The following is a 24,668-nucleotide window of genomic DNA, read 5'->3' as shown; positions in this document are numbered from 1 at the left end:
TCAGTTTTAATTCAAGGAGATATCCAGGCCCCTCCTGGTGGTTGGCAACCCTGCTTGGAGAAATAAACTCTTCACAGAGCCCAAGACCTTCCCTGATACTGCCTCCTAGTACTGGTGTTCAGAGGTTTGCTGTCTCTGTGTATCAAGATTACCTTTAGTCAGATGGATTCAAAAACTGTTGTACATGGCGGAGATGGACAAAATGACAAGAAAGTTGAGAGAGCAAAATCCAAATGAATTTCTAACTGATTAGAGGAAATTTAAGGACTATCTGGAAAATAAGTGGGACGTGAGAGGACAATTGTGGACTTTAGAGAACTACTAAGAGGTGTGGAGAATGTATATGAACTTTACCTTTGATAATAGGGATTATAGTGTGAATAGAGGTAATGATAAGAAATAAAGCGATTCTAGTGCTGTTGGAAGTCAAAAGGGGAAAAGGGGAAGGGGGAAGGGATGGGGGGGCATATATATCAATTTGAAGGGTAAATGAAAGTGTATATTTTAAAGGAATGTATGTTAACCCATTCAATAAAATGATTTTTTTTAAAAAAGATTACCTTTAGTCACCATGGCTAGTAGCCATTGATGAACTTCCATAACCTGCTAACATGTATTTATTTCCTATTTTTATCCTTCGCCCAATAAGGACTCCCAATGGGGACTCAAAGCAGCTTACATCATTCTCCTTTCCTCCATTTTATCATCACAACAACCCCGTGAGGTAGGTTAAGCTGAGAGTGGCCCAAGGTCAGTCACCAAGCTTCCGTGGTGATTCGAAACTGGTTCTCCCAGATTATACTCTTGAGTCTTGACACTCAAATCACTACACCATGCTAACCTCTGTAAAAGCATGGCACTGACAACTTTAAAAAGGACCATTTCATCACCATTTCGGCACAGAAAGTAGACCTAGGAAACCTGGGTTCAAATTTTGCCTCTTACAATACTTAGGATTGCCAACTTCAGACTGGGAAATTTCTGGAAATTTGGGGGGTGGAGCTTGGAGAAGGCACAGTTTGGGGAGGGGCCTCAGAGGGTTATAATGCCATAGAGTCCATCCTCCCAAGCAGCCATTTTCTCCAGGGGAACTAATCTCTGTAGCTGAGAACAATTATAATTCCAAGAGCTCTCCAACCACCATCTGGAGGCTTGTAAATATTTGGAAAGTCTGTTCTTCTCTCTCTCCACTTTAGTCCCCAATGCAATGGTTTCAAATTGTCAGCTGGACCCCCAAAGTGAGTTGTGTGACTACCCTGCAGACCAGGGCTTTTTTTCTGGGAAAAGAGGTGGTGGAACTCAGTGGGTTTGCCCTCGGAGAAAATGGTCACATGGCTGGTGGCCCCGCCCCCTGATCTCCAGACAGAGGGGAGTTTAGATTGCCCTCCATGCTGCTTGGCGGTGCAGAGGGCAATCTAAACTCCCGTCTGTCTGGAGATCAGGGGGCGGGGCCACCAGCCATGTGACCATTTTCAAGAGGTTCCGGAACTCCGTTCCACCACATTCCTGCTGAAAAAAAGCCCTGCTGCAGACTAAGAGGCTGGGGAAGAGAGGAGGAGGAGGAACAGTGTTAATTGGAAGAGAAGGAGGAAGTTCTGGAGGACACGATGATAAATATGGGTTTGTTGCTGCATATTGAACAAAACAGCCGCATACAAAATGCAGCATATGAACCAGCAAGCACCCTGCATTTGATACTGGGGGAAGAGTTTCTTTGCAAGCAGACTCTGAAAAGTGCAGTAAGTTTAAAAGTACAGAGTTTGAGGACCATTGTCCTAATGGATAAACTGATGGTGAATTGATCTACAGTTTTTTTCCTAAGTAAACAATCAAGATATGAAACTTTGCAAATTAAAGATGCCTTTTGCCTTTTTATATGGGTTTGGGAAAAAGCGTATCACCTTCTCAGTGCAAACTGTGGTGTACACTTAGGACATCTGGTGAGGCTATCTTTCTTCATTTCTCCAACTTTCCTTTCTCGTGCCTCCTTTTTCGTCCTGTTTCCCATATTGTTGTGTCTTCCTTTTCCTATTCTCAATGTAGCTAGTAACAGGCCAATATGGTACAATATGGTGGTTGGAGCGCTGAAGGTAAGATTTCAAATACTTGCTCTGCTGTGAAGCTCACTGGGGGACCCTAGGCCAGACACTTTCTCTCAGTCTAAACTGCTTCATAGGTAGGGTTCTCAGTAAGGTTGCCAGCTCCAAGTTGGGAAATTCCTGGAGATCTGGGGGGAGAAACCTGGAGAAAGTGGGGTTTGGGGAGGGAAAGGACCTTGGCATGGCATAATTTCATAAAGTCCACCCCCCAAAAGTAGCCATTTTCTCCAGGTGAACTGATCTCTGTGGCCTGGAAACCAATTGTAATTCCGGGAGATCTCCAGCCACTACCTGGAGGCTGGCAACGCTAGTTCTCAGGTGCCTGGCAGTAACGGGCAAATTCCTGGGGCTTTGCCCCACTGAATGTCAATTGAAGATCATGTTTAGCAGTTTTGACCTGATTATATTATTAATCATTTTACAACTTTGCCTGAGTCCTCCATGAACAGCTGGGTCTAATTTTTTTCTTTTCTGGACACTGCGAAGGAAGAGTTACCCCCTAAAAACAGAAATTATGGTTGCCAACAGACCTGAAGAAAAATGTCCTGTCCCTTTAATAGAGGCGTAATCTATGGAAATGGGCAGGTGAAGCTTTTCATGGCATGTAAATAACACATCACCTGTTAAATAACATCCCATTAAGCTTCTATTAAAGGGACAGGGCTTTTTTCCCTCAAGCAGATGGCAACTTGAAATAGAAATAATTGCATATTGCTTTTTTCCCCTGTAAACTTTGCAGTTTCTTGGTGCATACGTTAGTTACTGAACTATATGCAATATTAATGTGATGTCACAATTCCTTATCTTTCTTAGACCTTGGCTTTTACTAACATTATAAAAAGGAAAAAAAAACCCTCACTTCTGCACCATGAACCTGCCGTAAACCTTTTTTTAAAAAGTCAAACATGCAATATGCAATTACTGTTACCCCTAACTCCCCAGGACTGTTTTATCTCTCCTTTCAAAAAGCACCTCTAACTTAGCAAAAAAAGAAAAGAACTTACTCTGTTTGAATAGGGAAGAATGGAAGCAAGGGCAAACTAGAGTGCTAAGGAAACACAAAAAGCTTCTGCCTTAGTTCAAGGATCCTCCATGCTAGTACAACAGTTTATGGGTAGGCAGTGCACTAGTTTCAGTCTTAACTACCCGCCTCCCCTGCTCGTCTTTCTCATCTTTTTCAGATGCATCACTGGGAAATACAGTCTTTCTGGAGACAGCTGGAGGTGAGGAGCCCTCACCACTCCTCAAAAGACTGTCCCAAATGCCTAATTACTGAAGCCAGGGTTGCTACCTGAGCACAAGTAACTGGCAGGAGATTCAGGGGTTGTTTGAATGCACAGAGTGGCTGACCGGGTTGATTCCCCCCCAAATAGGCTATACTACAGTGTTGTCAGCCCTATCTTGGGTTGCCCGTCGCCGGCGGGGGCAAGTACAGTACTTGGTGGACTGGAAGGGGTATGGGCCGGAGGACCGCTCTTGGGAGCCTGCTGTGAACATCCATGCCCCCCGCCTAGTCCGACAATTCCATCAGGCCTATCCGCAGAAACCGGGGCTGCCTGGACCACAGAGGAGGGGGGGCCTTGGGAGGGGGGATGGTGTCATGGCCCAGTCTGAGAGTGAGGTCTCCTCTGGAGGAGAGGAGCCTCGTGTAGCCAGCCAGGACTCCTCAGGAGAAGAGGAGCCCTGTGTAGCCAGCCCTAGCCCTGATTCAGCAGAAGCCAGCAATCAGGAGCAACAGCTGCTGGCTGATCAGAGCTTGCAGCCAGCAGCTGAGACACCAGCACCCTCTAGCCCCTACACCACAGGGGAAGCTCAGCCAGGGACTTCTACAGGTGCAGCGCAGCCAAGAGCCTCCACCCCCCCCCAGGCTCACCCACGCCCAAGGAACGCCGCAGGCAGCGCCAGAGACTGGAACTGCAGGAGAGACGGCGCAGTGCTCGCCTCTTGAGCCAACGCCAGCTGCTGGAGAGTGATGATGAGTAGTGTCAGGATGGAGCCCCAGCAGCTGGCTGAAAACCACGCCTGGCTATAAGAGCCAGTCTGGAGGAACTGCCGGGCGTGGAAGCAACGTGTCTATTGCCTGCAACCACTCCGTGTTCTGTGAACCTTGCCCGTGCCTGTGCCTGCTTTTGGACCTGACACTACCGGTAAATGACCTTGGATTGCACCTGACCTTGCTCTTGGGCTCTGGACTCACTCCTGGCGTTATCTTGTGCTCTGACCACCGGTTTGACCTGGCTTTTGCTCTTGGAACTCCCCTCAGACTCTGCCATTAAGGTTTGGACTTGAACCACCCTGCTTGGGCTGGCCCAGCCCGTGACACATCACTTCCTGGAACTGATGTCATCACATTAGGGTTGTCAAGTCCTCCTACTCCCCGGGTGGAAGGTTGGAGGCCCAGAACCTACCTTTTTGATGTCCTTCACGCATGGGCACTCTGTGCATGCGTGGTCCCAGCCTGTGCAATGATGTCACTTCTGGAAGGTGACATCATTGCGTGTGCCATGTGCCACACTGGGAGTGCTCTGGCACTCCACAGGGGCCAAATCAAGCCCAACTTAGCCCAAATCTAGCTGGATTCGAGCCTGAATCGGCCCAAATCCAGCCACTGCAGAGCATGGGAGCGTTGCTGTGTTCTGCAGCAACCCAATTCAAGCTGAATTGAGTCCGATTTGGGCCAAATTTGACTAGATTTGGGCTGTTTCAACCCGAATCGGGCCTGATTCAAGCTGAATCAGGCCCGAATCTGGCCGCTGCAGCACGTGGGATCACACCATGCCACCTGGGAGCGCATCCCAAGAGGTGCATTCCCCCCCACTGCCAGCCAGGTAAGTGGGGGCGGGGAGTGGAGGGTGGGAGTGGGGGATCCCCTGCCCCCTGCGGATGACTGGCAACCCTACATCAGTGCCAGAAGTGCACATGCACAAAGATCTACCTACCAGCAAGTGCTGGGTCCCCCCCCCCGACTCCCGCTGGGAGGGTATTGGGACTTGGCAACCCTTCTGTAGCTGGAGACCTGGCGTCCCTAACTGAAGCACTTTAAACTGTGTATCTGACCCCATGACCTTTGTCTTATACCACATAAAGTTTTGTGTTTTTAAGGTGCTAATGGACTCGTGTTTTATTTTGAACTTCTTATTTTCAAGAGGTCCGTTGCGCTGCAAACCAAGCAAAAGATTTTAGGTTCAGATTCAGTTCTTCTGGTTCCTGAAAAAGCATCTCTGAATGGGTTTTTGGGTTTGATTTGACTCCCTATTTATAGATAGCCCTTTGGAATAGGTGGGGTTGCCAGGTTCCCTTACCCAACCGATGGGTGATTATGTTCTTCCTGGTATGACCTGGAAGATGCGTCATGCCAGGGTAAATTCTTTTTTAAAAATGTCCTGAAATAGAGCATATGTGTAGCAGGTATAATCACAGGGGGTCACGCATGTGCACACACAGGTGAGTACTTGTGCCTTCCTGCTCCTTCTTCCCCCAGTTTTGACATGGGGTGGGACTTGGCAACTCTGGTCCTTAGGTGCCTCCCCTCCCCAACCCCCACCTTCACCAGGTTCCACCACCAGATCTCCAGGAATTTCCCAATCAGGAATTGGCAACCCTACATCAGTGCCAGAAGTGCACATGCACAAAGATCTACCTACCAGCAAGTGCTGGGTCCCCCCCCCCCCAACTCCCACTGGGAGGGTATTGGGACTTGGCAACCCTTCTGTAGCTGGAGACCTGGCGTCCCTAACTGAAGCACTTTAAACTGTGTATCTGACCCCATGACCTTTGTCTTATACCACATAAAGTTTTGTGTTTTTAAGGTGCTAATGGACTCGTGTTTTATTTTGAACTTCTTATTTTCAAGAGGTCCGTTGCGCTGCAAACCAAGCAAAAGATTTTAGGTTCAGATTCAGTTCTTCTGGTTCCTGAAAAAGCATCTCTGAATGGGTTTTTGGGTTTGATTTGACTCCCTATTTATAGATAGCCCTTTGGAATAGGTGGGGTTGCCAGGTTCCCTTACCCAACCGATGGGTGATTATGTTCTTCCTGGTATGACCTGGAAGATGCGTCATGCCAGGGTAAATTCTTTTTTAAAAATGTCCTGAAATAGAGCATATGTGTAGCAGGTATAATCACAGGGGGTCACGCATGTGCACACACAGGTGAGTACTTGTGCCTTCCTGCTCCTTCTTCCCCCAGTTTTGACATGGGGTGGGACTTGGCAACTCTGGTCCTTAGGTGCCTCCCCTCCCCAACCCCCACCTTCACCAGGTTCCACCACCAGATCTCCAGGAATTTCCCAATCAGGAATTGGCAACCCTAAGATCATATCACTCCTTTGAGTATGTGGGATCCCAGTGTAAAGAATTTTTAAATGGTTATGTCAAGATATATGTTGTGGTCTCTGATTTTTCTCTGTTGCTTTACTGTGGTTTGACACTTGAAGCTGGTGCTTGGGTAGTTAACTGGATCTGCCTGGGGCATGCTGACTCTTGTTCTTTGCACAGCTCTGTAAACTGAAACTATATAGATAAATATGTTCTTGCGAATACAACTTTTGACAGAAATCTAGCAGGGTGAAAACCCTTGGAAGCAATACAGCGCAACAAGTGGTTGGAACTAGTTTGTGTTAAAAGCCCTGGACAGGATAGTGGTTGATCGAGAACATGGTGACTAAGTAAGGCATTTAGACAACTTACTACACACAAAGGGATGAGTAACTTATCACTGAATTGTATATCCACATATCAAAACAAAATTTAGGATATTACTACTGCTTAATTTCAGTATACTTAATTTTATAATAGTCAAACCATTATTTAACCATGCTATGTAAATATAATAATGTAAAAGCGGTAAATTTGAACATGCAGTGGCAGATATGGCTATGATGGACCCCCCGCCTCACTCAGAGGCAGATTTTCCCACCAAAATCCAAGTTTGCTCATTGTGGCTGAGCAGCCTAGCATGTCTCTTTTTGTGGTCATAAAGTGGTCCCACTCTGATAAACAGTTATATTGTTAGCTTTTTAGCCCAGCCCAGGAACTTAATAGGGGAAAATGTAGGAGCCCTCTTCTTCTTTACATGAAATGGCATTGGAGACTGAATAACTCTCAAAAGAAACAGCAACTTTATTGAACAAGCAGGGATGGAATGTAGGCAGTTAGGGAATGAAATTGCAGAGGTAAAATTTGTTGGTAGAACAGAACACTGTACAAGTAATAGGCAAAATAGTTTTCTTGCTGTTTAGTTTCAGTGTTTACAATCCTTAGGAGTGAGAGATGTTTTGTCTAATGCCTTGGTTAAAGCAACAATGTTTGTCCACAGATTTCCCTTTACTATTCAGGTTTCCAGATGTTAGTTCAACACTGTTTTCCCTTTACAACAAACCCCAGATCCTTCTTAGAGTCAACCCCCCTACTAGATATTAAGCAGGAATTCTTCTTCATTTAAGAAGACATTATTAACTTGGCTTGAATGGAAGTTTCCACTTACTACCCACTCACTCTGCTAAAACCACACACCCAGTTCTATCTTGGCTGGGTAAACGGGTTTCAACTTGTGCTGGCTTTGATACTGGGAATTGTTAACTGTAAGTCTTCCTTTAATAATAATAATACCATTCGATTTATATACCACCCTTCAGGACGACTTAACACCCACTCAGAGCGGTTTACAAAGTATGTTATTATCCCCACAACAGCAAACACCCTGTGAGGTGGGTGGGGCTGAGAGAGCTCCTAGAAGCTGTGACTGACCCAAGGGACTGACCAGTTGGAGCCTCCACTCGAAGCCAGCTGGGTGACCTTGGGTCAGTCACAGCTTCTAGGAGCTCTCTCAGCCGCACCCACCTCACAGGGTATTTGCTGTTGTGGGGAGAGGAGGAGTGGGGAATCAAACCCGGCTGTCCAGATTAGAGTCCTGCATTCTTAACCACTACACCAAATTGACAATGTTGTTACAGTTAGGACAAACATTTTCTTATTCCTCACTTCAGAGGGGTACCTGTCTGACCCTCGTCAGACTTTCTCACACACTCCACTCTCAACTGCTAACTCAAAATCCTGTCAGCACCAACTGCCACCCTGAAGCTGATTCTGACTACCCAATCAAAGAGAGGGGGGAGCAACCTGTCAATCAAGTTCTCCTTCCAGGCAGTTATTAACTCCTTCCCTCTCTGGGTGCTGCACTGTGGAAACCTTTCTTTAAATTGCATTCCGTCACAATGGCAAACTACTATTTTTTCTCCTGCCTGTCTTGACATCTTTCTCTTCTGGCAACTGGCCAGAAGGATGAAATTCTGGTCAGACCAATACAACTCTGACTGGCATCCTTATTTAAAAGGAGTGTGTGAGGGCTTAGGAAGCTAGTGTGGTATCTAAAGAAGAAAACAGGTAGACAGTATTTTGAGGGGAAAGGAAAGGGCCTCAAGATAACACTAGAGATTCTGGAATATGCCTGAAGAAGAAAAAAAGCCAAGAGAACAGACCAGTTGAAGCCCTTGCTCAAAGGAAGTCCTGAGAGCTGATGAAGTAAAGAAAACTTAGTGACTCTCTGAAGTGATGAAATAGGACACATTCTCTCCCCCCCCCCAATTTAATCATCCCAAGATGGAGTCCAGTCCATTGCGGACACTCTCTTTAGAGTATTAGAGATATCCTTGCACTATTGTTACCTTATAGTTCTGAAGGGCCTTTCTTGTGGCTCACAAACAGCAATTGACTTCATATCATAAAAACATGTTTAAAAATACTAATCATCACAAAGCCGTCTGAAACAATCAAAAGAGTAGCCACAGCAGCCTGTTTACTGAGTTGGCTCTAGAGGTGAGTGTTATTGTTTCTGATGTTTTTGTTGCACTAATATGGGATTATGACCTCCTTTTATCATTTACCTCAATAACTTGGCATGGGCATTTCGCTTACATGTAGGGTTGCCAACTCTGGGCTGAGACTTCCTGGATATTTAGAGGTGGAGCTTGGGGAGGGCAGGGTTTCAGGAGAGGAGGAACTCCAGCGGACTACAATGCCATACAGTCTACTATCCAAAGCAGTCATTTTCTCCAGGGAAGTGATCTCTGTGGTCTGGAGATCTGTTGTAATTCCAGGAGATCTCTAGGCCCTCCCACCTGGAGGCTGGCAGCGCTATCTACGACTGTCTTATGAGTCCAGTGATGGAGTAAAGGAAAGAACTCGGAAGAAAATCCTTAAGAAGCACAACATATCTCAACTGAACTAAAGATATGAATGTTATTTAACTAAGAGAAATAGTTATATTGCTGACCCTGAAGCAGCAAGAAAAAGTTATATTCCATAAAGCGTCTCAGAATATTCAAGAGAACCAATTATATTTCTTAGATCTCCTCAGAATATTTAGGAGAACCAGTTAAATCTTTTCAGAGTATTCAAAAGAACCAATTATATTCCTTAAATTTCCATAATAATAACCAAGATAATCACTTACAGTCCTTAAATCTTCTCAGAATTTTTAAGAGAACCAGTTATATTTTTCAATTCTCTAAAGAATAACAAAGAGAAACAGTTTATATTCCGTAGATCTCCCGGCTCATAATATTCAGGAGAACCAGTTAAATCATCTCCAAGTATTCAGCGGAACCAGTTTAATTCCTTACATTGTCAGAATAACCAAGACAAGGAGTTATATTCCTTAATTTTCCTCAGAATAGTCTATTGATTGTTTCACCACTCTGGAGGTGTTGATAAGCAGTGTCTCAGGTTGCCAACCACCTCCCTCAGGAGTGGGGGATCCCTATCCCCCAGACCTGCCCCCGCTACCATTCAGCTGGCCGGTGGGGGAAGAAATGGGGGAACTTACTGGTCACTGAGTAATGTGATGTTGCTGGTGATGCAGCGATACCTGTATGCCCGGAAGAAATATATTGCCAGGTAAAACCATAGAGGTTTTGCCCAAATACCAGAGCATTCCCAGTGTGGCTGTGACATGACATCACTACCAGAAGTGATACCATATTGCCAGTGAGCATGTGCGCACTGATACACATGCACAGGTAAATCTCTTCAGGATGCGTGGTTGGCTGGTGGTGTATGGGATGGATAAAGCTCACAGCACTATTAAAATACTCAATTTTTGCAATGTAACCCTGAGTATCTATCCAAGAGCAGACCTTTGAACTACTGAGACATTTGCCTTCCCCTGATCTCTGTGCGTACTCCTATCAAAACTTGAATCTGTGGGGACAAAAGAGCTGGTGATCTGAGTGGGGGGATGCAAGGATCTGGTAATTATTTTTAAAGCTTCTACAGACTGCTGCAGGGAAAGTTAGGAAAAACTATACACTGAAGTTGTATACAGTAAGCCAAAAATAGGGTGATCTGAGGGAGTTCAGCAGACAGCAAGGAGGAAGGCAAAACAAAATCTCATACAGTATTTTGAAATATGCAGCCAGATCCTTAGCCGTAGGTGTCTAGTTTACTTTGCATGTTCAATTAGTAAAATGAAAGTATCACAATTAGTGCCTTGAATTCTGAATTCTGAATTCTGGAAATGTGGAAAGATAATGAAAGCACATGCCAGCACAACATAGCAAAACACACCACACAAACTGAAAAGTCTTGTTTGCTCAGAACAAGCCAAATGGAGGTGCTGTTTTTTAAGGATGTAGTCGATCATGTACGTGGTATTTGACTGAACTTGATGGGACTGAGCAAGTTTACACCTTGGCCTGGAGTGCTTTTAGATCCAGCGTTGCTGATGGATGTGCAAGAGGCACCCATACCTCTGAGAGCCTTTCATCATCTTTGAATGGTTCACCAGATGTGCTCCTTCTTGAAAAGATAACTAGCCACAGTTATCTAAGCTCTAACACCTATGCTAGATTACTGTAATGTGTTATGCATGGGGCTGCCTCTGAAAAGAGTTCAGAAATTTCAACTGGAGGATACTGTAGCAGCCAGATTGTTATCTGATGCTGATGACTGCTATGTATGTGTCATCTTAGTGTTAAAAGTTCTTCACTAACTTCCAGTTTGTTTCTAGGTTCAATTTAAGGTTGCCAGTCCCCCGCTGGGGGCAGGGGATCTCCGCTCCCCCCTCCCCTTCTGCCCCCACTTGCCTGACCAGCAAGGGAAAAGGCAGGGGAACACACCTCTCAGGGCACGCCCCTGGGTGGCACGGCACACTCCTGCGCTCTGCTGTGGAGTGTAGGAGTACTCCAGGGCCCATCTTGCCACCCCAGTAGCACTCCCACGCTCTGCAGTGGCCCGAATCAACCCAAATCTGGCCCAATTTGGCCTGAATTAGGCCACTGTGGAGTGCAGGAGCACCCCAAGGTCTGTCGCACCATCCCAGCAGCACTCCCACGTTCTGCAGTGGCCCGATTTGGGCCTAATCAGGCTCAATTTGGGCTGAATTGGGCACAATTTAGTCTTCTGTGGAGCAAGGGAGCACTCCCAGGATGGCTTGTAGCCTGTGCCATGACATCACTTCCCGGAAGTGACGTCATCACACAAGCACCACCAAGGTACGTGCTAGGTCTCCCACCTCCCATCTGGAGGGTAAGGGGACCTGGAAACCCTGGCTCAATTTAGGGTTGCCAGATCTCTCACTATGATGGAATGCATCTCATCAACACCCCTCATTGCCTGTTGCTGCTCTGAGCAGTGGTGGGAGAAAAAAAAATCACAGGTATTGTGTGAAGCATAATGTCACTTCCAGAAGAAACCTGTAAGTGATGTCATGTAGTTTTAGGAATCTCTGGAAGCTACCATAGAGTTTCCAGAGATTCCTAGTATGACTTGATGTCTCTTCTTGATTTTCCCAGAAGTAACATAAAGGTGTACACAACACCATTCCTCCATGTCTCCACCCTCCCCAAGCAGGGGGAAGTCTTACTGGGTTGCATGGAACTTGCCAATGATGTTATCATCTTATCAGTGACATGTTGATGTTACTCCCTGTGTGACCAGAAGTGACAATAGCACGTTACTTGGTATGATGGGGACATTATGGTATTTGGGCAAAACTCTATGGTTTTGGCCAAATACCAGAGAGTTCCCAGCATCTCATGGTGATGTGCTGATTTCCTTTCTGGGAGCACTGGGAGCGATATCAGTGCATTACGATGCTGCTGACATCCCCCCGCCATTCTCCTCATTTTCCCCTACTGACCAGCTGAGGGGTGGCAGGAAGTGCCCACTGGTGGCAGAGGATTACCTGCCTTAGCCTGGCAACCAAACCCTAACTTAATTCACTGTGTAGGTGCTAAAAGTAAAGGCCCTAAACAGCCTATTGCTGGGGGGGGGGCCTTGAGCCAATCATTCTCTCTCAACCTAAAGTACCTTACAGGGTTGTTGTGAAGATAAAATTAAGGAGGGACCAGTTTGAGTCCCCAGTAAAGGGGAAAGCAGTGTATAACTATCTAAGAAATAAATACAAAATGGAGTGGAAAAGAAACAATAATTTAGCACACCAACATGGTTCAATTGGTGCTTGTGTGATGCTTTAACACATAATGCCAGAGAACATTTACTATCACAAGATAATTTGACGGCTGAAGGAGAAGTAACTGCACTTTCCTGGTCTATAAATCTTATACTTTCAGTTCTTTGAATATGCAGTCTCCATACAACAGTAGTGCATCTTGGCCAAAGGATGTTTTCCCTCCTGTGCAAGATCTGAACCACCTGCACATTTTGTAGCAGAAAAAAACTTAAAACAGATTATTACAACTGCTGCTATGGATTACGGTAATGCTTTAAGAAAGAGCCTGTTCCTAAAACACAGATGTAAACATAGTCTAATGCAGGATTCTGCAACCTTGTTGAACTTATGGACATTTTTCGAATGCTTAAAACAGACAGCAAGTGTCACCACAAAACAGCTGCCATGGGAGGGGAACATCACTAGGGTTTCCAGTCCCCTGGTGAGGGTGGGGGATGCCCTGTTCTCACCCTCCACCACCACCCCTGCCACTACTCACCTGGCTAACAGGAGGGAAAGGCACAGAAATGGGCCTACTGGGCACTCTCCTGGGGCAGTGCGACAACGTAAGTTCCCAGGAGTGACATAATCATGCCACCCTGAGAGTGTTCCCATGGTTTCCAGTGGGCCGATTTGGGCCCAAATCAGCCTGCTGTGAAGCATGCATATGACATCATCATGCAGGCACAGGAGGGGGAGGTAGGAAGGGCGAGGACAAGGTGAGTACCAGACCCCCTCCTCTCGCCAGGAGAGTAAGGGAATCTGGCCATCCCAGACACCATCAACCACAAAATAGCTTCTATAGGGGCGGTGGTCAGTCACAAAATATTGGGAGGTCCTAAACACAGTATCCTACTATGATGGAGACACAGTTTTCTGAATAGGTGCTCCAAGCAGACAGAAAGTCCTGTATTCTTCTAAAGCATTTATTGTTCCAATGAGAGGGAGGAAAGCCAGGAAACGGGGAAGAAGTAAGTAAGTGCTCCTCCTCACTTCCGGTTTTTTCCTGGAAGTGACATCATCACACCTGTGATGCTGCCCTCCCACCATGACCTCATCACCAATCTTCCTACTGGTTGCCAGGCTTTGGTGTAGTAGTTATGAGCGTTGGACTCTAATCTGGAGAGCCGGGTTTGATTCCCCACTCCTCCACTTGTAGCCAGCTGGGTGACCTTGGGTCAGTCACGGCTCTCTCAGAGCTCTCTCAGCCCCACCCACCTCACAGGGTGTTTTGTTGTGGGGATAATAATAACATACTTTGTAAACGGCCCTGAGTGGGCATTAAGTTGTCCTGAAGGACAGTATATAAATTGAATGTTGTTGTTGTTGTTGTTATTATTATGTATTTGCCTAGCAACACTTGGATAAATGAAGTAAATAAATTAAGATCATAGTTTGTTTACAAAACAGTTTTAATCAAAGGCTGCATATCTCTGAATGCGTCTCAACAAGACTTGTTTTTTAAGTTCCAGGACAGTGGAGAGACTGGCTCGTTAACAGGAAATATGCTTCACATGAAGAAGGTTGTGGTTCCAGTCCCTGGCATCTTCAGTTAAAGGACCTCAGGTAGCAGATGTTGGGCTTTTTCCTTTTTTGCATGAGTCCCTGGAGAGATGCTGCCAGTCAGTACTGAGATAAATGGAAAGTTGACTTGGTATCGGTCAGTTTCATATGTTTAGATCAGTGATTCCCAGACTTTTCAGAATGGTGACTCACAACTCCAACTTTTCCTTGTATGGTGGCTCATCTGGGGCTGGCCCAAGAGATTGAGGAGCTGAAACTGGGGGGACGGGGGGGGGGCGGTGGCACTGGATTGAGGAAATGTGGGAAGACAGCAGATGTAGGCAAAGAGGTAGGTGGCAATTGCAATACATCTCCCACAGCAGGTAGAAGGTAGTAGGGTATGGACAAGAGGATTGAATGCTGAAGGAGCAGCACTGAGACGGAGCCTCTGCTTGCACATGCCACTTTCTCTCTTCTCACTTCCCCATGTGCTGATCAGCTCCTTCCTACTCTCCAGCCTTTCCCCCCTTCTTCCAGCTAGTCTTGTAAACTAGTTGCCAGACAGTGCCCCCCCCCCCCCAATTAATGTACAAAGAGGGCATTCGAGGCAAGGATGGCAGAAGCTAGTAAAGAAGAATAGGAAAGCGAATGGTGCAAGGAGCAGTAGCTGCCATTAGGGATGGCTGGTCTGCAACTTTCAGAGGTTTGGGGTTGGGGCCCATACCTAGAGTGCTTTTCTCTTGTGAAAGGAACACTTCCTCCCCCCCTCCCCCGCCCGAAGTGCAGAACTGGACAGGTGGCCTGGAGTGAGAGAGCAGGCAAACACTCACAGGGAAGAAAATAAAAGAGGAGTGCAGTGTCACCTTAACATTATAAGATTTTGTTCCAGCATTTTGTGAGTCAGTGGTCAGTTCATTAGATACATTGGAATGTATATTTATTAAGTTGATGCCTTTCTGTTCACAACAGAAAGGGGGAGGTGGGCAAATACAAAGAGAGGCTAGTTTAAAACAATATCTAATAACAAGAATAATCAATTCATTCAGATTGGGTGATGGGCACTCCAACTATAGTCATATCAGTAAAGTAGAATTAATATAAAATTTAGTGCATGATAAGCAGAGACAGTACTAGGAAGTAACAGAAGGATATTCAAGAACGATAGTGAATTGAGAAATCCCAGGTTGCTTTTAAAACCTCAGGGGTAAATAGTCTAGAACTTGTTAATGAATTTTAATTCAGCTGCTTCATGTTGGATTCTCCCTCTGAAGTTTCCTTGTCTGAAAAAGCAGCTTTTAAATCAGCAACAAAATGTCCTCAAATATTAAAATGTTCACGGGCTGGTTTCTATATATAACAACATTTGATTTCTATACCGTCCTTCAGGACAACTTATATACCATCTTTCAGGACAACTTAATGCCACAGAGTGGTTTACAAAGTGTGTTATTATTATCCTCATGACAATTACCCTGTGAGGTAGGTGGGGCTGAGAGAGCTCTGAGAGAGCTGTGATTGGCCCAAGGTCACCCAGCTGGCTTCAAGCGGAGGAGTGGGGAATCAAACCCTATTTTTTTGTTTATTGTTTGTCTTTCTCAATGAGACCCAAGATGGATTACATAGTATAAGTTGATATGATCAACAGCAAGGGCATTCAATGAAAAACAATAGGGTATGGGTTGCAGAACTTTCAAAACAAGCAGATGGCTTGGCCCTCTAATTCTGGAAATTGGGGCTAAAGCTGTGAGCCCTAATCAGGGTTGCCAACCTCCAGGTGGGGCCTGGAGATCTCCCAGAGTTGCAACTGTTTTCCACGCTACAAAGATCAGTTCCCGTGGAGAAAACGGAGGCTGGTCTGTGCTAAGGTCTCACACTTCCCCTCCCCAGACTTCACCCTCAAATCTCCAGGAACTTCCCTACACAGAGCAGGCAAGCGGGTGGAAAGACAGGACAAAAACAGTTTAAATCAAGTAAAGAAAGAAAGTGATGGTTGTGCTTTGTCTACATGGCAACAGTGTGTTTTTTGGATTCGGGACAGCCAAAGCCAAGCTATCCCACAGAAACGAGAATTTCCAAAGCCTAAGCCCTGAACAGAAAAAAAGCATGTAAAGATAATACACCATATTATCCACTCTTGTTTTCTTGTCTATGTTGTAAGGGGCACCGCGTTGGGGTGGGAAAAGAAACTGAACTTCCAGTTTCCCCCCACTTTTCTGTCCCTCCGCTTCCTTCCCAGAGTTTTGCTTCCTCCATCTTGGGCGACTCTCTAGCCCGGCTGTTTACCTCTCGCTGCTCCGTCTCCCCCCTTCCTCCCTCCCCTTGTCGTCATTCCCTGTAATAGACGACGCGGCCGGAGCAGGCAACGTGCAGCAACCTCGGTGGCGGCGGCAGCGGCTTTTTTTCCTCTTTATAAGCACCACCGCGTTGCCCGGATGTGAATGGATTACAATGTCTCGTTCAGGGGAACGTATTACTATCAATTTCTCCGTGGGGGAGTCAGTGATGATGATGATGGTGATGATGATGAGAAGGATGAGAGATCTGTAAAGTTGGAACAAGTTTAAGGCTTTTTTTTTTTGGTGGGGTTAATCTTTTTGTTTTTAAAAGACCAGAGGGGTTAAATCGCTCTGCCACCGAGATTTTTTCCAAAACAGTTTATTAGCAGCCATGTGTTTCTAGCGAAAGACACGGGGGAAAGTTGTCGGATCTTCCTTTTATATTATCGTTTTGTTGTGATTTTTTTTTGGCTGGCTTTTAATTTTGCATTATTTTGGGTGGGAGGACTTTTGAATGGCTTACGGTGGATATAATCCAAAACAAAGCCAACCCCCCTTTCTCGGTGTAAAACTGATTTAAATTCGTGGAATATTCTCTGGATCAAGACTGAGTGCGAGTTAAAAACTACTTTTTTGAGGGTCAAACACACGTGAGATTTAAAAAAAAAAAGCACCTTTGCAGAAGATTTCTGTCACTTCTTCCCCCCAATATCTTTCCTTGGAATATTGTGAACTTATTTGTGGCCATTTAAGGTAAAGTTACGTTTGCTCTTAGAGTGATTTCTCTCTCTCTCTCTCTTTGGTTTTTTGTTTTTTTAAAATATTCATCCCAATGTATTTTTTTTAACTTGATGCAACTTGGGGCAATGTGGATCGAAAGGCGCTGCGTACGAGATAGCGCCCACCAAGTTAACGATAGGTGTAGAGATAGAATAAATATATGTGCATGACCCACTGTCAGATAATGACTTTGGTTTCTATTTCGTGCTTTCAACAAACAAAACAAAAAAGCACGACCACTCTGGTCTTCTTGGGAATCGTGTGCACCTTGTAGCAGCAACATTTTGAAATTAAAGTAGAGCATGCTTACCGGGGGGGGGGGGGGGGGGGGTTGGAGGGGAGGAGGCTGGCTAGTCCCCAGAAAACTTGCTTGTGCAAAAAGCAAGTCAAATGTTACATTTTGGTAAAAAAGTTTTCAGCGGTGCTCTCTGTATGGGCACGTCCAGCTTCTCCAACGAAGCACTGAGTGACATGGCAAAGAATTAAAAGTCGAAGCCTGAAACCGTATCTTTAGAAGTGTCCTAAACAATGGTGGCGGGGGGAAGAATATTGCTAGTTCTGGCGAAGTCTTTGTATCACGTGTATTCGCAGCGGAGTATAAAGTTGCTCGGCTGCCTCGCGCGTGTGCGCGCTTGTGTGTGTGTGTGCGTGTGCGGGCGCGCGCGTGAGAGCGGCGGAAAGAAATATTTTTCTCTAATAAATCTTCCAAAGTGGTGGGGGCTCGGGGACGCGGAGGGGGGCGGGAGGGAAAGAAGGAGGGAGGGAGGCAGGGAGAAGACGGCGGAGGACCCGGGCAAGTCGGGCGGGCGCTTCCAGCTCCACGATCCCGGGCATGGAAGACCACGAGGTGCCCATCTGCCTTTCTTTCCCGATATATCGATCCGTATTTCCGATCGGGGGTGGGTGGGGGGCAGGGGGGCATCCGCGGGCAGGCAAAGCCCAGCTTCGCGCCGGAGCAGCGCGGCGTGGCTGCCCCCTCTCTTTGCTGAACTTGCTTCTTGGGGTCGGCCGGGGCGCGCGAGTTGGGGGCTCGGGGGTGCCACCGGCGCGGTTTGGGGGTCTCCCTCCTCCCCCCCGCAGGCAGGAGCAGAGTTCGGTGGTTCCGAAGCGGGGCTGCCTCCCGCCTCTCTCCGCGGCTCTGCTCCCCCTCCGCTCTAGTTCGGGGAGCGCTTTCGCGTGGCGCCAGCGGGGTCTCTCTCGCTCGCTCGCCCGCGCTCGCTCTCTCCGGCTCGCTCCTTCTCGCCTTGCCTTGCGTTCGTTCGGTGGATGGTGCCGTGATTGCGGGCGATGAAACCCAGAGCTCGGGGCTGCGGTCGGAAGGGGAACCCCTTCGCCCCCATCTCGGCCGGTAGGTACCCCCCCCCCCCGGTTAAAACGAATGTCTTTCGGAGTTGTGCTTGGCACTAAGAGGAGAAGCCCGGGGTGGCTTCATTGACCCCCCCTTTCCCTCCATGGGGGGGGGCAGTGGCCTTTTTCATCCTCCCCCCTCCCGTTTTCGATTCTTCAGTTTTCAAGAATCGGGTGACTTTGTTGCAAATGGGCCCGCGGTGCCCTTTAGTTGGCAGGGAGTTACTTTCCACTCGAGGACTCCTTCCTTCCTTTCCCCACTTACCGAGGCATCCCCTGGACGTCGAGTTGCTCTTTAAGGTGCTGCTGGACACAAATCTTACTTTTCCATTGGCACTTCTCTTCCAGAAATGAGACAGCTCGTTGGCAAGGGTTAATACTGTCTCTTACCATTCCCCCCCCCAACCCCTTTCAGCAGTTTAGTTAGAAGAGGCATCTAGGCTGATTGTCAAAGGTTGGTCTCCCTCTTTCTCTCCCCACCGCCTCCTCCAAGTTCCCCATCCATCTCCCCCCCCCCCTTTTGCACCGACCGAACGTCTCTTGCTCCAGTCTTTATCGAAAGACTTTGTTGTTGTCTTTGCAAAACAAACAATCTGTAAACGCTGCTGGTACCAAAAGAGGGGAAAGGTGCAATATATATATATATTGAAAAAAGAAAGTTGGGAGTGGATGGCTGTAGTTTCTACAGTGGGCTCATTCATTATTTGCTGAACCTCCTGTTGCATAAAGGACATGCTGCATGGTGTGACTCCACTTCTCTCTCTCTCTCTCTTCTGGATTTGGGGTTAGAGTGTTTGCTAACCGGGCTGCGAGCGGCTTGTTGGAACTACCTTGTCGCCTTTCCTGTTCTCTTCCTCGTTGTTGTTGCTACCCCTCCATCTTACCCCCCCCCCCTTCAACCCTCCCTCCTTTTAGTCTCATTTTTTTTTTAAAAAAAAAATCAGATTTGTTGTTTCCTGTAAGGCTCGGGACTGGGTTTCTGATTGCGGTTATTTCCATGTTTCTAGGTTTGTGTGATTTTGCTAAAATGCATCACCAACAGCGAATGGCTGCCTTAGGGACGGACAAAGAACTCAGTGATTTACTGGATTTCAGTGCGGTAAGAAACAACGGTGGAAATTAACGACAGCTATAAAAAAAATCCCAAACCCAAAAAATCTCCCCCTCCAAAGTGTGTTACACTAAACCAAAACAAAGCAAAAACTGTGAGTTGAGTACATGGAGTAATTTTTAATCAACTGCTAGATCCACAGTAAATATGCACGCATTATTATTATTTTTAATATTATCATTAAATTAGAATATGATTACATTATCTGTAAGGAGATGGAATAGTGTATGCAGTTTACTTGGGTGAGCTCTTATCATTTGACCCTCCCCCCCAACAAAAATCACTCACAGCCTTTGTAAAAATGCTGATATTTCTTATTCTCGGTTAATAACAGTTGCTTAACATTGTGCATTTTATTTAAAAAGTATGACTTGCACACTGACGAACCAGATGGCTAATTAGTTACACTTAGTGTGCTCTTAGTTCTTCCCTTGTTTCATTTTTTGGCACATGAAAAGTAAAAGGAAATCCAGGACTAGTTCAATTTCAAGTTTTCACTGAAATCTCAGGTTGCTCCTGTTTATCAATGAATGAGTTGCATCTTTCCTGGGGACACCCTCCTAATGATGGGTAGTGGATTGTGCTTGTGCGTGTGGATTTTCATTTTAATTATAGCAGCTTATTTTCTCTATAGGGTTTTTTTTGGGGTAGTGGTGAGGCCAAATGTTAACCTGGTCTGGATAGTTGCCTAGTGCTTTAAACCTCCCCCCCTTCCTCTGCTTTTCTCTCTCCCCATTCCTTCTTTTCTCTCCCCCTCCTTCTAAACTTCCCCTCCCCCCTTCTTACAATATGTCAGAAGTCTTTATTTGTTCACAGAAGGGGAAAGGAACCCAAGACAAGTCAATCTAATGTAGGATGTATTTGTGTCTTTAAATAATTTTTCTGCTGGGGGGGGGGGAAGAATAAAACCAGCTTTGTAAATGGGGGCCATCTCAGTCTGCTGTGGTCTTGAGATTTTCCTTTAGAGAAATGGCTTTGGGAAGTTTGGCTGGGAAGTGTAGCCTCAGGCAGCTCTGCAGCCCCCACTTTCCTAGCTGCGCTTTTTCCATTTGTTCCTTTGCTTTTTGTAGTCTCTGACTCAGGGAAGGTGTGTATTATCCACTAGACACGTCGAAGAAGATGGAAACCAATTAGGGTCGAAATAAATGCTGGAGTGTGTGTGTGTGTGTGAGAGAGAGAGGGAGAGAGAGAAAGAAAGAGAAAGTGTCTTGCTTCAAATTGCTCTCATATTAAGAGCCAAAATGAAAATTTAGGGCAGGTGGAACATTGGATTAATATTTTTTGGGTTCACATATGACAGGCAAATCCTAAAACGGGATGGAAATGGATATAGCTACGTTTATGACCAAGGTTTCTGTCACAAACTTCCCCCTCCCCTCATCTTTGTCGGTCTAAGAGTTTCAGAAGTGTTTTTACTTGGCAGATATTAAAGCTTAATGTTGTAGATGGGGAACTGAAGTCCTCCACCTCATAATATATTGTTGGGTGGCAGGTAAAACTAAGGGGGGAAAAAAAAGAATGGGTCATGGACCATTTTGGAAGCGGAGATGGGTGATATTTTATATTTAAATGAAGCATTATTGTTGTTTTTGTATAGATTCAAGATGTAATGTAAGCTATCAATTGATGGTAGGAAAAAAATCCTGTTTACCAACAATAATGCCTCTTTGTTTTCTTTTAGATGTTTTCACCTCCTGTGAGCAGTGGAAAAAATGGACCAACTTCTTTGGCAAGTGGACATTTTACTGGCTCAAGTATGTACAGTTGTGTTTAGCATGCAGTTAAAAGTGTCCTTAGGTATTTTTTCACATCTGCTCTGTGTGTGTGTGTGTGTTTTAGTGACAGAACTCTGTTTTGGGGGGAGCACTTCTATTGAGATTTCAGTTGAATCATTTATGATGTTTGTATTGCTATATGTGTATTATGGAACATTTCTTAAAATGTGTTTCACATGAATGATCATTCTGCAAGAACAAGTTTAAAAGCAATTTTAGCCAAAATAAAATTTTGGCAGTTTTAAAATTCTAGAACTCCACTTTCCCTTTCCTTAAATGAGGAACGTTAACACACCTCAGGAATAAATCCTCTTCGCTTTCAGTGCCCAAACCTATTTTTTAAAGCCCTGATTCTTTTTTAGAGAATAACGTTTGGTGATGGATGGTTTAGGGATCCACTAGAAAATCTCTAGGGTAGTATTAAGTGAACGATTTTTTAAAAAATCCGCTATCCTGGCTCTCTTAAAAGGCTTTTACTCCTTTTGGAAGAAGACCGTATTGACATTAATATGAATATTTATTTGTTACATATGTGACGAAAGGAGAAAGTTCTGCATTCAGCAAAAATAGAATCTTCCTGTGTAGTCTGGTTATAGATGCAAGAGCTCCAGCATATAATAATTGAATGTCAAGTGCAGAAGCTGTTTATATATTGGAAATTATTCATTTTCTGTTGGGCTACCAAAGAGAAATGCACATTTGAATCCCCCTCCCAAATAATTTCATTGCATTCAGTTCCCCAAATAGTTGCATTTAGTTCTTTGAACCCACCTCAGATTTATCTATAATTAAATAGCTGTAGTGTTTTCAATATTTTGGCAATTGCAGTGTACAAAATGTTCTATATGGAGAGCATCTCTGAACCAGATGCTAAATTTTTACAAGCTTTATGAGGACGCTACCAGTGATTATCTGGGGGTGACGTCCTATTCCTGTTGAGTCAATGACAAATTTCCCAGTGATTTTGATGGAGTACGAATGGAAGCAAAGTCTGTTTGGAATGAAACTCAATTAAAATAGTCTCTCTTTTCCTGTCCAAGTGATAACACAAAGTTAAGTTGGTATTTTTATGATAAGCTGCAGCTTCAAAATCTTTAATTATATTGAATATTTTTTAAATGAACAGAAGTATGTGACATAAATGTTTATATATTCAGTACAATGATATTAAAGGTTTCATTGATGGGCATCTGTACACCTTAATTCCTAAGCACATTTTCTGAGATTCAAACCCCATCAATTTCAGTGGAATTTTATATCCACCAAAGCATGCCCTGTAGAGATTAATTACATTTTATAATATTTTATTTACAGTAGCTAATTTTAAAGAAAGTATTGTGTTCAGTGATTTCCCCCCCATTGTAGACGCAGTAGAGTATTTGCGCCAGATAAATCAATTTGTCAGGCGTATATACAATCAATGCTGTAGCTAACTATTGGCCGAGCTAGTATTAGCAAGATGCTCATTTTAAGGGATTTCCTCAATTTAATAATCTATTGTGAAGCCAGTTGATTGGTAGTTTAAAAAGGGTTGAGAAAATTATCTGAAAATCTAGAAAAATCAAAGTGTGCCCAACATAAAAAATATGAATCGTTGCATTTAGTTTAACAAGCTGAAAGGAAAAAGAAAAAAAAACCTGAGTCAAGGCAGTAAAATGAAGTACTTGAGGCACAATGCCTCAAGCCACAGTACTATGCAAAAAATAAATCTAGTTGAAATCACTGGACTGATTTCCGAGTAGATTGTGTGTACAAATGAAGTGTTACTTCCACTGTTTTTGCATGTAACATAAGGCGGAAGTCTAATTCTTTTCCTATTTGAGAAGTGAAAAGTAGAGGTTGTTGTGATAATGTACTGAATGTGTAGCATTTCCTATGAGTAAATAGCAGCACTCTTTTTTGTCATAAGGCAAAAACTAACAGAATATTCAGTGGCAACAGTGGAATTCCACATGTTATTCTAAATCTTAAGGAAAACTGGTGACCTGAAGGTATACTTACACACTTTTTAGTTTCACTGTTAACAGTCAGTCTAAACATGAAAAGTGATTGTGTTATGAAGTACTCAGAGACTGTAGCAAGATATGTTGTAGTCTACTGATTATAGGTTGCAGAAAATTCAACACTTCTAGTCATTCTGGTATCTAGTTTATTGTCCTGACTTCACCTATTGATACACTAGGACTTTTAGCAAATAAATTATAAGCTGAGACTCAGATGCAGTTTGCAGTCTCTGCTGAAAAAGATACGCTCTAAAGGTTTGATTAGAGGACTTAGGCATTTGTCCATCTCTCTTTTAAGTTCAGTACTTCTTTAATGGAAACGGTAGCAGTGTCTTTCATATCGGTTTGAAATTTCCTTCATACAAGTGATGATCCCAAAGAGAAGAAATTGTATGTGGTAGCTTTTTTTAATCTGCTCCTTTAATACGTGGTAATCTGCTGTGATTTGTAATGTGTGAATAAAAAAAATGCAGCGTATTTCCTTTAATCTCTAATTTTGCAGATGTGGCCTCTTAGTACCTCAAAAAATTGGGAGGCTGCAAGGGAGAAAGGAATGTAACCTGAGCCACAGGCCTGACATTCCCAGGGTGCATTTTTCACATGAAAGGCTTTTGTCAATGCTGTTAAAGGACTAGCAGTTTTTGTTTGATGTTTGCAGGTGTTCAGCAGAGAGCACTAAAACAATCCCGCCATGATGGTTTAGAGGCCTTGTGACCTTAACAGGGAAAACTAGGGGGCGGGGGGGGGGGGGCGGGGGAGGAACCTGAATAACGTTTAAGGGAACTTTTCCTGGGCTCAGCCTTGAATGCCAGGGATAGAGGTTTGATCCTTCAGCATATTGGAGTTTACTGCAGCAACATATATGATTTTTTTTATCCTTAGAAAATGTTTTTAAAGAGCAACTGTAAATTTTGGATGAGATAGAACTGGGACATTCTTCTGTTGTATTTGGGGGGGTGTCAAATTTTTTTTCCTTTAGTGTACTTATAGTCACCCCACTCCCATCCCTGTAACTGCCTAGTTGCAGTACGCTTTCAAGAATGTGTATCATTTCAGATACCTGAAATGAAAACCGTATGACTCTCAGTGTGAATGAGATGTACGAGTACAGTCATAGGACCACAATGCTCATAAAGCTAAGGTTTTCAAAACATGAGGGGGGCATTGCCTAGGAAAACCTGAGCAGTTGCTAGGGAAAGTGAGAGTTCTCCTGCTGCCTCTTCCCAAATGCCAGCCTGTCTCCTGCCTGTCAGTAACCTAGGTCCAGTTGAGAACAGGTGTCGGGGTCAGTGCTAAAGATTAGTGGGGCAAGTCTTCTGCGAGAA

General features: G+C 44.8%; 1 protein-coding gene across 6 annotated transcripts in view; it reads left to right on the top strand.

Moving 5' to 3' along the window:
* The first annotated feature begins 16,414 nt into the window (after window positions 1–16,414).
* The window catches only part of TCF4 (transcription factor 4), a 389,972-nt gene continuing 381,718 nt past the window's right edge, over window positions 16,415–24,668 (top strand). For 3 of the 6 annotated variants that reach the window (XR_008597497.1, XM_054986182.1, XM_054986180.1), the window contains exons 1-3: window positions 17,890–17,954; window positions 19,462–19,553; window positions 21,247–21,319. Coding sequence is in view for 5 of the 6 variants with exons in the window: in XM_054986182.1 (XP_054842157.1) it covers window positions 19,482–19,553; window positions 21,247–21,319 (145 nt within the window). In the remaining variant the exon portion in view is untranslated. Of the gene's footprint in view, window positions 17,081–17,889; window positions 17,955–19,461; window positions 19,554–21,246; window positions 21,320–24,668 lie in introns of those variants that run through there. The other 3 variants (XM_054986181.1, XM_054986184.1, XM_054986183.1) reach the window with 3 other exon arrangements.

This window comes from Eublepharis macularius, chromosome 8 (assembly GCF_028583425.1).
Source record: "Eublepharis macularius isolate TG4126 chromosome 8, MPM_Emac_v1.0, whole genome shotgun sequence".
Lineage (NCBI taxonomy): Eukaryota > Metazoa > Chordata > Lepidosauria > Squamata > Eublepharidae > Eublepharis > Eublepharis macularius.
This window is presented reverse-complemented; position numbering and strand designations above follow the sequence as displayed.